General features: G+C 49.2%; 1 protein-coding gene across 3 annotated transcripts in view; it reads right to left on the bottom strand.

Annotated features, from left to right (window-relative positions):
* The window catches only part of NKAIN4 (sodium/potassium transporting ATPase interacting 4), a 50,150-nt gene extending 38,739 nt beyond the window's left edge, over positions 1-11,411 (bottom strand). For all 3 annotated transcript variants that reach the window (XR_010744864.1, XM_066330858.1, XM_066330859.1), the window contains exon 1: positions 11,298-11,411. Coding sequence is in view for 2 of the 3 variants with exons in the window: in XM_066330858.1 (XP_066186955.1) it covers positions 11,298-11,351 (54 nt within the window). In the remaining variant the exon portion in view is untranslated. The remainder of the gene's footprint in view (positions 1-11,297) is intronic.
* Positions 11,412-12,644: the final 1,233 nt, after the last annotated feature.

The raw sequence follows: 12,644 nt of genomic DNA, 5'->3' as shown, positions 1-12,644 counted from the left end.
GCAGGAAGATGCAGGGTTTTCCTCCTGATTGTAGCAGGACCTTGTTTCTGATGGGTTCTGATGAGCTCCCAGCCCTGGCCTATAGCTGGACCTGGGGTTTACTGCTTCATTCCCACTGAGTGTGCCAGGACTGGGATTCTGGGATTTCTGATTGCAAATCTGGACAGTGTCTCAGCACCAAGCCCTGGAGCTCCATCTGAAATGCCCTTTGTTCAGAGGTTAGTGGCCAAAACTGGGAGTGAGGAATTTAATATGGTCAAGGGAGGCTCCATGAGGAAAAAAAGTTGGCAGCCATGAAACCTGGGATACGCCTCACACAAGGAAAGCATCCTACAGGATACTGCCCTGCCAGCTCCTGTCACTGTGAGCTGCTCCAGAAATCCATCGTACTTGAAATGATTCACTCAAGTATCCATTCAGTCTCAGTTCATGGATTGCAGAGCCTTTATTGCACACCCATATATTTAGCACTGGGACAGTTCTCAGCAGTTCTAACAGCCCTGTCATCTAAGGAATAAAACAAAGAGCCATTATTCATCACAAGGGAGACACAGTCTTTATTGTCTGAAGCCATGGCAGAGTTTTTCTATCACCCTATCTATTCTTTCTCACTGTCACACAACTCAGCTTTAAACTGTCTCAGTGGAGAGTCTCTCCAGAGCCTGGAGGCCCAAATGTTTTGTAGCTTCTCCCAGTGAAGTGCCCAGCTAATGCTGTGTTGGACTGACTGCAGGACTGACCCCAAGCTTGCAGGAGCAGGAAGGGGAACCTTTCCAGAAAAGCTTGAGGTGAACATTCATCTCTGCTAGGTCAGGAGTAAAAGCCAGGCAGGGTTATTTAAAGATACGGGGAAGCACAGCTACAGATGGATGGATGTGAGTTTTGGGCACTGGTTGTACCCAGGAGATCTGAGGTTTGGCTCCAGCTTGATGGCAGAGCTGTGTTGGCTGTAGGACACACCAAGCTGTGCACATCACCTGTCCCAGCCTCCCTGCAGCCCTCCCAAACAGCCTCAGGGTTTCCCTGGTGGATCTGTGTCCAGCATGCAGCTGGAGGAACCAGTCTACTTCTCTGGATCTGGATATGGGGGGGATTAATACCTTGGGATCTAAGCATGAACCACCCTCCATCCTGCTTAGCATCTGCCTGATTTGCTCTGGGAAAAGCAGGTCAGATTGGGGCCACAGGAACCCCTCAGGCCAGATTTGGGGCCACAAGACCCCCTCAGTGGTGCAGAAAAGCTTATTAAATGCAAATGAAGCAGCACCATTCAGAGAACCAACTACCTCACGGTCTCCTCAGGCATCAGAAGCATTTGAGGCTGTGCCTGTGTCAGCACAAGGCAGGACAAGGAGTAGAACAGATCCCTCTGAGAAGGGGCTGTGCAGGGGCTCTCAGCAGCTGTTTGCAGTAAGGCAAATTCATCCTTCCCTTGGATTTTTCTGCTCAAAATAATGAGATGGGAAATTTGGAGACCCACAGTCGTAAAAAGTGTCAGACATCTGAAAAAAAAAATTGCACTTTCCCAGCTTTTTAATTTGTTTTAAGGTTGGCAATCACATCTCCAAGCATCCAAGCTCACTTTTCTCCACATGCTCAGACAGCAAAGGGCACAAAACAGCCTGTGAACCCCCATCACACTTCTCCCAGCACCCACTCTGCTCCCTGCTGAACAGCCAGCAATCTCCCCAGCTAATTAGCCAAACGGTATTCTGCACATATTTAGCATTTCTGAGTAATTAGGATAATCAGATTTCTCCCCTAATTCTGTACATCCACAATACAAGCAGGTGTGTTGCCTTTCCCACAATGATATCACAAGAAGAGTGTTGTCTGCTGGAGCCAGGGGTGCCAGCAGCCTGTCAGAGCCCATTCCCATCTCCCACATGGAAATCTGCTAACAGATTACCAGCAGCCATGGGGAACTGGGAACTGGGCTTGTGTTGGCTCAGCAGCCAGTTGTTCAGACATTCATGCAGGTTATCTAAATGCACAGTCCTCAAATCTGGCCAGGGATCTGGATGTTTCCTGCACCACCCTCCAGGGATCGGCTGTGGGAGTTGTTCTGTGCTGCAGCTGAACAGCAGGTGTTTGGCTCAGAACCTCAGAGGTGTTTTGGGTTCTGGGGAGGTTCTGGGATTCTGCCCAAGACTCAGGACTCAGGCCTTGGTCATTCTCCATGAGGTTCATCAGCCCATGGGCCTGGTCCTGGTCCTTATCTCTGTGGACCTATGAGCTGACAAGCACTTATCTCTGGTCTGTGCCACTTCCAAGGTCTCTTGAAATGAATGACCTTAAATGAAGGTCCAAGACAGCCAGGCCAGGCCAGCTCTTTCTTGTCTTCTGAGGTGGGTCTTTGATACAAGAGCAGTTTTTCCTCTAGCCAGCTTCACTTAGTAATAAGCAGAAAATTTTGGGGTTTTTTTACATGCCCATGAGTACATCCTGGTTCAAGGAGCATATGGATGTGGTGCCTCCACCGAAGTGGGAGTTGTTAAAGGAGTTATCAATGATCCAGCATCTCTCAAAGGAAGAAAGATTGCTCCGAAGCTCCACAGGATGGAGTTACACTCTCCCAATATCTGGACCATAGCAGTAATATTAAGCAAAGACCCTGTCATGTTCCCTCCACAAAAATACCATCCATCTGCTGAGCTTCAGGTAGGGAAGAAGTTTGGTTGGAGACCTTAGAGTAGAACCCAGTGTACTCTCAGCTCAAAGAAGCCATTTCTGACATGCAGGACAATGTTCCTGTTGTAGTACTGTAGAATAACATCCAAACTTCCTAAATATGAACAAACCTAAGTAAGGCCAGGACTTAAGATTACTCCTGATCTCCAAGTAGGTCAACCACGCTGGTGCTGAAATTGAGCTCTGGTTACTACAGAGGTAATGCTCAGGTGGAGCTGAAGATAGACAGTGACAAACTGTTAATTGTGGGGAGCCTGTTTATCCGTGATGGATGACCACAGCACTCAGAGCACGCCATGCAAGGCTACACTCAATATTTTGTAAGTTGTATGTGGGCAACAAAATGCTCCATCCCTTTCTATAGTGTCCTCTATCTCACCTTCCTGTTCAGATGAAATGGTGCTCACAGATGAACTATCCCCAGGGAACAGCGTTTGGAAAACATAAATCAGCACCAAATGCTTTAATGGGCCCAAGGCTGTTGTCAGGGTCACCACAGACACAAGACAGGTCCCTGGTCCCCTGAGAGGTGTCACAGGAGGCATCTTCCCAGGTTTTGTGTATTTGCTGTAACTGTGTATTCATCTGAGCACCTGAATATATTTTTTATCAGGTCTTAGGAGTTCTGGAGAAATGAAACTGAACTATCCTCAGTACTGTTCAATTCTTGCTCTTTCCTCTTTGCCCAAGTGACCAGTTGGCCAAGAGCTCACCAAGGAAGGACAGAGTGTGTCATTCTGACCTCAGTCAGTTATATCCCAGGTCACAGGGATGGCACAGTGACAGAGCACAGCACATCCAGCCCTCCCACCCCACTGCTGGGCACTGGGATGTCTCTGCTGCTGAAACGGGGGGCAACCTGTGCTCCCACACTGCTGAACATCAGGGCTGGGCACACATCTGTATGCTTGCCCCACTGGTTCAAAAGAACACGATGAGGACCCTGATTTTCTTGAGTTTTGAGCACTGGAGGGAAAAAATGGAGGAAAAAAAAAAAGAGGAAAGAGGGAAGAAAAGCAGGATACTTTGCTGGCCAGAGAGAGCCTGGGGAGCAGGTGGGAAGCAGCCTGCAGGGCTGGCCAGTCGCTGAGAGGTGGCAAAGGAAGCTGGCACAGCAAGTCCTGACGTCTGCCCGCCTTGAGCGGGTGATGAAGACAAGCTGTTGCCTCAATTCCCACAGTATATTTCCATTAGGCCCAGGCAGATGGCAGCTGAGGTCACCGCTTCCACACCATCATCCTTTCAGCCCAAAGGTGTCAGGGAATCTGACATCTCAATTATTAAACCTGGAATCACCCAAGCAGCACCTGATGGATGATGGGGGAAAGGGGATTGGAAAAGCTGCGCTCCTGATTTCCATGAATTCTCACCTTTGAGAGAAAATCTGGGACGTGTGCTTCCTTGATAAACAATATACTTGTGTCCAATATTCTGACACAAAAGCAGCTGTGCTAAGAAAGAGCCACAGACAGCAGGAAAATGGCAATTAAGCCCTTGTGGAAACTAGACCAAAAAGCACCTCTTGGAAAAGACATTTGATGTTAATGAGCTACAGCAAAGTCAAGGGAGGAGATATTGATCTTGCCCCAGCAGAGATCTGCTGCGCGCTCCTCCACAGTCTGTGAAGCCTTAGAACACAGAACAAAATAAACTTCTGTTCTTCACAAGGACTGTCAGATGTGGGGCCAAGGCTTGCTGTGGCTAAGGCAGGAGGAGCCACAGCAACACCACCATTGACTTTTCTGTCCTCAAGGTGAGACACGCTGGTGAGAAGCAGCAATTCTGCTGAAACATCATCTCAGAGATTTCTGCCATGTATTTCAATCATTTCAGTTTTTCTCCTCCCTATTATTACCACCTACTCTCCTATTATTACTTTACTACTACTGAGTCTCGACTTTTTATTCCTGTTAATCCATACTTTCATAATCCCTACTATTATCCCTGGCAAGGAGAAGGTGAAATAAGATTCTGACTCTTACCAAAGATCAATAAGCAAACGAAGCAGAAGTTGTTTATTCAGAGTCTGAAATCTCATGAACTTTAGGTAATAATATGACTCTGGGACGATTACAAAATATCTCAGATTCCAATTTCCACAGGGCGTTTATTCATTGAGTTTCCTTCTGCAACAAAAATACCCCAAACCACTGTGAGCAGATGAGTCACTGCTGCAAAGCACCACCCTGAGCAACACCCAAACCTGTGCTTTCCCTCTGAGGATTTTTCTCCTTAAACCCTACCATGAGCTGGGTTTGGGGGAGACATGATGATACCAGAGAAAGGTGAGAACATTCAGGGTGCACAACCCCAATGAGAAAAAAACAACAACAAACCAACTTCTTTACAAAGACTTTTCAACTTTTTTCAGAAGCGTTTTCAAACTTCTGTAAAAGTTCAAAATATTTGGGGTTTGGCACAATAAACACCCCCATAATTTTCAGCAAACATTGCTAAATGCCAGGGTATTTTCTTCCTTTTTTTTTTGTCCAGAAATGTCATTTTTTCCCTCCTCATCTTCTTTAGACAGGGAAAGGGTGAAGAATGTGCTGCTTTTGAGACAAAAGTTTCCACTTGGTTGAAAACTCTCTTTCTACCAAACTGAAACACTGAGACACAACCTGTGCAGTTGGAATTGCTCATCACATCTACTGCAGGAGGTGTGGGAACAAAGGGAACGTGAAATCACAAATTATCCCTGGTTTTGGGAGGGTTTTTAACAAGAAAGAGAGGTTCAGTTCTACTGACCTCAGACCCAATGTCTTGTTAATAGGAAAGGCAATGCTACAGCTCGGGCACTTGCTGCTCACTGGATAATATGCATTTTAAGTGCTCAAAAAGCAATGGGCTAGTCCAGGGTTTTCCTGGAGGAAAAGAGATCACAATCTGGCCTTTGTTATCCAGTTTGTTCTCCAAGAGTTCATACTTGAGGGCCCCTGGAGCAGATTCTTGGAAGAGCTCCACTTTGCACCCCGGCCAAAACGATCTGAGTTTCCATATATTATTAGCACACAATGGAGCAACGTCAGCTCCCTTAACCCCACAGCAGCCAGAGGGAGAGGGTCCCCATCAGGGAAAACCAGCTCCTTCTCTTCTTCTGCTGAGAGGAAAAGGGGAAGCCAAAGGAGCAGAGAGGGACCAGGAAAAATCAGAGTGGTCAACAAAGACACTGCGTCAGCCGAAATAAAACCCCAGTTCTCCAAGGAGAGTTGACTTCAACACCACCCTGCCCTCAGCTGCTTTTTTGGCTTGGCTTTGGCCAAATTTCATTCCTGGCCAGAGTGGGTTTGGTTAGAGGACACAGTTCCTGTGAGTCATCTGCAATCTCCAGCACCACCATAGGAAAGGCGGATGTGGGGAGCCAGGAGACCTGGGCATGTCTGAAACACGCACCCCAAACTGCTCCTCCCTTGTTCTTCCCTTGTGCCGCAGTGCACTGACTCCAGCTGCTCAGGAAAAACGGGGGAAGAAAAGAAAAATCTCATGCAAAATTCAACTTTTTGTAAGAAAAGCTCCACCACTCCAAAATTAAAAATGTTTGCCAGCACAGCAAGCATTTGCCAGCACATTTTTGACTTTTCGCCAAAATATTCTGGCCAAAACTTGGGAGAAAAAGTCAGGATTGTCTATGGAAAGCAGATACTTCTCATGAAAATATTCATTTAGTCAAATCCCCAGGTTTCTACTGAAAGTCAGCTTCAGTGGAAACTGCTGACGAGCTCTATTATTGGCACAGCTTTAATTTTCCTTTGTCTGGAACAGACACGGAGAAGACAGCATCTGTCAAACGTAGTCTTTAGTCTTACATTATTATTTAGCCTGGAATATTGTTCAAGGACTTCAGGATAGTTTGGAGCCATCACAGAGCTGGGTGCTGTGCACATCCACCAAAGATGGCCCTTTCCCTGCAGGGGTTAGAATTTAACCATAAGCCATGGAGAAGATAAACAGCTGGGGAGAGCACAAGGTAATTTTGGAGGGGTCCTGAGCAGCGTGATGAGCAAAGGGACGCTGTGCTTCCCCTTGCACCTGCTCTTCCCCCCAAGGCTTTGTGCTCAGCCACACGGCAGCTGGGCAGGCTCACAGCTCCCTCAGGGCAGCCTGGCTCTGCCCTGGCTCCAGAGGCAGCTGCAGAGGAGGGGACAGACAAGTCCTGCTCTCCTCTCCCAACCTCCAGGCCAAATGATCCCTCGGATGGAGAGGAGAAAGCCAAGCAAGTCATTCCTACAGCCCCCAGACACTGCAATCCTGTCTCCTCCCGTCCCTGGAGAGAGACACGCTCTGCCACCCTCCCACACACCCACCTGTGCTGATGGGTCAGTCAGACAACCAGGATCACAGGATGGTTTGGGCTGGAAAGAACCTTAAAGATCATCTCATTCCAACCCCCTGCCATGGGCAGGGACACATTCCACTACCCCAGGGTGCTCCAAGCTCCATCCAATCCGGCCTTGGACACTTCCAGGGATGGGGCCACAGCTTCTCGGGGCCTCAACACACTCACAGGGGAGAATTTCTTCCCAATATCCAATCTAAACCTACTATTTTTCGATTTAAAGCCATTCTCCATTGTCCTATCCCTACATGCCCTTATAAAAAATCCCTCTATTCCAACTATTCTAACTCACACTTCATTTTATCCCAGATCCAGCCTTTCCACAGCACCCACTGCCAGTCTGCCACACTCCCCTTCTGCCCTCACTCCCCAAATGCTCTGCATCATTTTATGCCTCAGTCAAACCAATACAACCACTTCAAGAGAGTAGTTAGAGAAAGATCTGTGCTGGTTTTAAATAGCTTCCAGAACTGGTCACCCTCTTCTGCAAGAGATTAAATTAGGAATCACTAAGAAAGGAGCAAGGCAGAAAGAAAGCGCAAGGAAACAAACAAATAAATATATATATAAATAAATGTATATAGTTACTTCTGGTTAGTCTTGATGTGCAGCCCCATCCCAGGGCGCCTTGTTCTGTGCTCATCTGAAGTATTAGTCACTTTTTCCATTAAAAACTGTTATTCTAGAGGGATTTATAATGTATCTGTAAAATTGTCTCCAGGCTTTGCTTGGCATCTGAGCTCTCAATCCATGGGCAGAATGTAAAGAAACTACAGTTGTTTGATTTATAGGGACAGGGCACGAGGAGCGAGGAAATTTTTCCATGCTCAGTGGAAATAAATTCACATAGTGCCTCCGGTGCACCAGCACTTACTGCTCCAGAAAATTCACCAGTTGGGTGCAATCTCACACTGGCCGAGAGGAAAGCAGCAAATCAATGATTATTTAATATCTCCCTGCCTGAGACCCAGCCCTGGTCTGTGGCTCCTCACCAGGACCCACCCAGCCCACTGGTGGGTGTGACAGCCTCATTCCACTCGGGTTCGGAAATCCTGCCCTTGGCAAACCTTTTTCCACTCTAATTCCTTCAAGGGGCATTTCTTAACCCACTACAGAGGTTCCCCGACAGAGAACCTCCTTATTTTTTCCTGGGCAGGCCCAGGGCTCATTTAAACTTTGCTCTTGTTTCTTAATACGCATCTGCCCAGAAGTTGGGAGGGATGAGGAAGGGCTGGTCTGCTATAGGTGACAACAGCTCCTGGACGGCAGAGGTGTTTGGGCAAAGTGGGAATGGGGAGGTGACAACCCCTTTGGGAATAACAAACCCTGGAAAAACACCCCAACACTTTGCTGATGGTCCTCCTCTCTGCCATCCATGGAGGCATAGATAAGCCCTTTGCCAGGTAGCTCTGACCTGGGACAACTTTCACCCAAACTGCTGCTGGAGGTAGGGCTGGACCAGGAAAAAGATAAGGATTAGGGACAGGGATGCACAGCAGGACAGAGGGAGGGAGAGCCAGAACCTTCTTGCAGCTTCCCTGCAGCACCGCTCAGCAAAGCACCGAGCCTAACGTGGACACTTCAAGGAAACAATAATCTAAAATTGGAACACGGCAAATTATTTATTCAAACTACAGCCTTCCCTCCCCCCTTGATTAGCAAACCGCTGGGGAGTCAGCCCTGATTTCCTTCAGACAGATGCAAACGCTCTCCTCCTCTCCCTGTGCCACGAGGCTCAGCCCGTGGGGGGCTGAGGAGCTCGTTGGTATTCGCATTGTGTAGCAGCTCCTTCAATTCACACGTTGTTCTGCTCTCCGGCTGGAGCACAAACTTTTTCTTTGGGAACACACACTGCAAATGATGAATTTGTTTGTTTTCTGCCCTTTTTTTTTTTTTTTTTTTTTTTTCCCCAAGGAAACATTTAGACTGCAGTGTGCAAACACTTCCCCGCACGCTCACTCAACTCCTTGCACCTAATAATAAAACAATCTATATGAAGCATTGCAACTCAGATCCCTGATTCGAGTTTTTTGGGGGATTGTTAATGTTTCCATTCATCATTTATATAAAAAGCCCTGTGAAGCTTCAAGGAACAGACATCGGAATATGTAACAGATCTCAGAGGTGTGCTGCAGGACTGAAGTGGGAGATCCCAGCACCAAAATCCTCTCCCCACTTGAGCCAGAGGCAAAACATCCACACAAGAGCCAGAATTTCACCCCTGGGACTTGGGCAGTGGGAGACACAGAGCTTGGCAACAAACAGGGAAGGCTGTGAAGGGTTCAAAGTATCAAATGAAGCTGAGCAGAGACATGAGAGGAACAAAGGAAGTTCATGTCATTATAATTTATTGATGATCTTGGCCTGATTGCTTCAGTGTTTTGTCTTAGCAGAGCCCACTCTGGGCAGTAGCGAGCCCTGCACGTCACTTGGCCATGTGGATGTGGAAGTGATGTGATGATTTACAGACAAAGTTTGCTTAATTAAATAATAAAGTAAATAAAAAAGCACCATGCTGGATCTCACCCTCACCCAAGCTCTTGCTGGGAGCTGGCCAGGATCTCCTGACCTCACCCCCACCGGAACACAGCTCCAGAAATTCCCTCACCATAGTTCACATTTTTCCAGCTCTACCAATTCACCCAGCAAGTGCCATGGGAAATCGCTATGGCTGAGGCATCCAAACTTGCTTAAGAATGAGCCAAACTTATTCTTTTCTTCAAGGAGGAGGGTCTTAAGGAAAATAAAATGCTGGGGGTTCTTTGTCCCTGTATCTTGGATACGAGAAAACTCCCACGCTTGTCAGAAATCAGAACAGCACCAGTAGCTCATGGCTTTTTCTTTTTCTCATTCCCCCCCCTCCTTTTTTTTTCCCCAGTGTGTGAGTGTGTGCTTAGAGCAAGATGACATAGTGAGGGGTTTAAGAGACAGTGAGTGCTGAGACGCCAATTTCTAACGTAATACAGGGTGCAGCTTCTTTCTTGTGTGATCACGGGTGAAAAATCAAAAGAAATAATCCAGGAGACTAAATACACTCCCCAGCCATTCAACTCACTCATAAATATGCTGAGCAAGACGCTTTGTGCAAGAAAACCTCATCACTTCTATTCTGCATTTTGTTTAACCATGAGTCAAATCCTCCACACTCATCTTCCGATTGTGCTGGTCTGGGTTCACAGGGGTGCATTCCCACCCTCTCTACTATTTCAATTTTAGGCTGGTGGCTATCATTTCAAAACTAGCAGAATCCCAGTTTTCCTCTCCAACCTTCAGTCCTGTGTCTGCTCCCTGACTGTTCAGAAAAAGAAACGCTGTCAACAGCACCCAACTCCAAAACAAAGAGTTTTAACTGAATTCGCCCCTTGGCACCAGTAAACTATTCAAAAGAACTTCGCAGGAAGCCTGCCCTTTCCTGTGCGCTGCTAACGCTCCAAAATAAAGCAAATTTGGGAGAAGTCAATGAAATTAAAGCCCCAGATGCTGTCATTTCCTTTTTAAGGCTGGAGGAGCCCTGCAGCCCATTAGCTATTGACAAGAAGGGGACCCTCCAGATCCAGGCTGGATGCGCAGACACTCAGGGAACAACCAGACCTTTGTTTATCCTCTATGCAGATGTCACAAGGACCAGGAACTCGCACCCAGCAGGGACCGACCCGTGCCCACCAGGGACCGCACTCTCCGCACACTGGGAAGTTTATTCCTACATAAACATTTGCGTATTAATAGGCACATTTTATCTGAGCGCTTTATCCCGAGGAGGTTTGAAATAATTCCTTCCAAGCCAGCACAAGCCCCAGCAGGGTGGGATGTGGGCGACCAGGGTGAGAGGCAGGTGGACCTCTCCATGAAAGAGGCTGAAGGTACCGCTGGGTTTTGGCATATATGAAGTTTGGTTTGGTTTGCAACATCGCCACCGAGCCGCCAGGACTTCTCTCACAGAGTAATTTTCTTCTTTTTTCAGTTGTATTTTATAAGCACAAACTTACTAATTGAAAACTACTTTCTTCTCTCTCTCTCTCTCTTTTTTTTTTTTTTTTCCCTTTTCTTTTTTTGAGTTTTAAGCATCGGTAAATCCCCCCCTCCCGGGCGCAGCACAGCGTTCCCGGAGCGCAGCCCGACATCCCTCCACCTTGCTGCTCCGAGCCGAAGTTGCGGAGGAGCGCAGCCCGGGGCAGCGGGCACCGAGGCGCTTTTGTTCCCGGACCCTTCCCGGGGAGCCGATCCCGCAGGTCCCCGCCGGCTCCCCCCGACCCCGAGCGCCTCCACTCACCAGCTGCAAAGTGCAGAGGAAGATGAGGGTGCAGCGGCCGGTGCAGCATCCCATGGTCCCCGAGCAGCGGAGGCAGGGCAGGGGCAGCGCGGTGGCCGCGGCCCCGCCGCCGCCCTGGGGGCTCCGCGCCGTCCGATCCGCGGGGAGCGAGGCGGGCGCGGAGGTCGCTCGGTGTCGCTCGGTCGGTGCCGGCTGCCGGAGCCCCTCCGGGAGCCGGGGAGGAGGCGAGCGGGGCCACAGCTTAAAAGGGCAACGCTCCGGCGGCGCCGCCGTCCCGCAGGCTGGGCGGGCTGGCGGGGCGGGGGCTGCCGCCGACGCCGGGATGCGCCCCCCGGGCCCCCGCAGGCGCGCTGGGATGCTCCGGCCCCGGCCCCGGCCCTCCCCCGGGAGGCGGGGGCAGCTGCGGTGCCCCGGACAGGGCAGCCGCTCGTTTTTCTCTTGGCCGGACGCGGGAGTGATCGGTCCGTGCTGGGGCAGAGGGCTGTGCTGGCCAGGTGTGTGTGTGCAGGACACGCGGTCTGTGGGGTTCCTCTCCTCTTTCTACATATGGTCCCCCGTGCAGGTGCTGGAGTGTTCACCCTGAACGTTATGAAGCCCCAAACTAACCTAAAATGCAGTGGATTTTCCCATAAAATTAGTCAAGAGAGGGTGCACGTGGAAGACAAACTCTTAAAGGGCGACAAGACACGAGATTCTTTAAAACGCACGTTTGTGGGTATTTTAACGCGTACCCAGGCTTGAGAAGAAATCCCAGCTGGCTGGGAGCAGAGGGATGTAGGAGAACATCACTCTACTTCCAAAAAGTGGTTCTATCTGAGCACTATGCGTGCATCACTCCCTGTACCCTGCACCTGTAGAAAAGCAAGTCGGACAACTTTAATTGTGAAGAGCAGAGCAAACCCACAAGCACAACCACCTCCTCCTCTACGTGCCCGAGTCGTTGCCATTGCCTCCCCTCCCGAAGGAGAAGCAGGTCCAGAAGGCTCATGCCAGCCTCCCCTGTGCACACACTTGTGGCCGGCCTGAGCAGCGGGTCACACACCCCACGCTGTGATTGGGACAGACTTGCTGCTAAGCTCAGCACAAGAGGATAAGAAGCTTTGGAAGAGCCTCGTCTGGTGACAAGGTCGTCTCTTTGCAATCTCCGGTGGCTGCAGCGTCTGCACAACAGTTTGTTCTGTCGCCTCTGGCTGTCCCCTCTTCCTCTGAAGCCAGTCAGGGTTTCGTTTCTGCCTCCAAAGCAGGGTGTGACTCCCCACCAGCAGTGATCAGCTCCACTTTCATTTCAAAAAAGCACAGCCCGCTGCTCCTTGCAGTGGGGTGAGAAGGAGGTGGCAGCTGAAATCG

The sequence above is a fragment of the Sylvia atricapilla genome, chromosome 16 (genome assembly GCF_009819655.1).
Source record: "Sylvia atricapilla isolate bSylAtr1 chromosome 16, bSylAtr1.pri, whole genome shotgun sequence".
In the NCBI taxonomy this organism is placed as follows: Eukaryota; Metazoa; Chordata; class Aves; order Passeriformes; family Sylviidae; genus Sylvia; species Sylvia atricapilla.
This window is presented reverse-complemented; position numbering and strand designations above follow the sequence as displayed.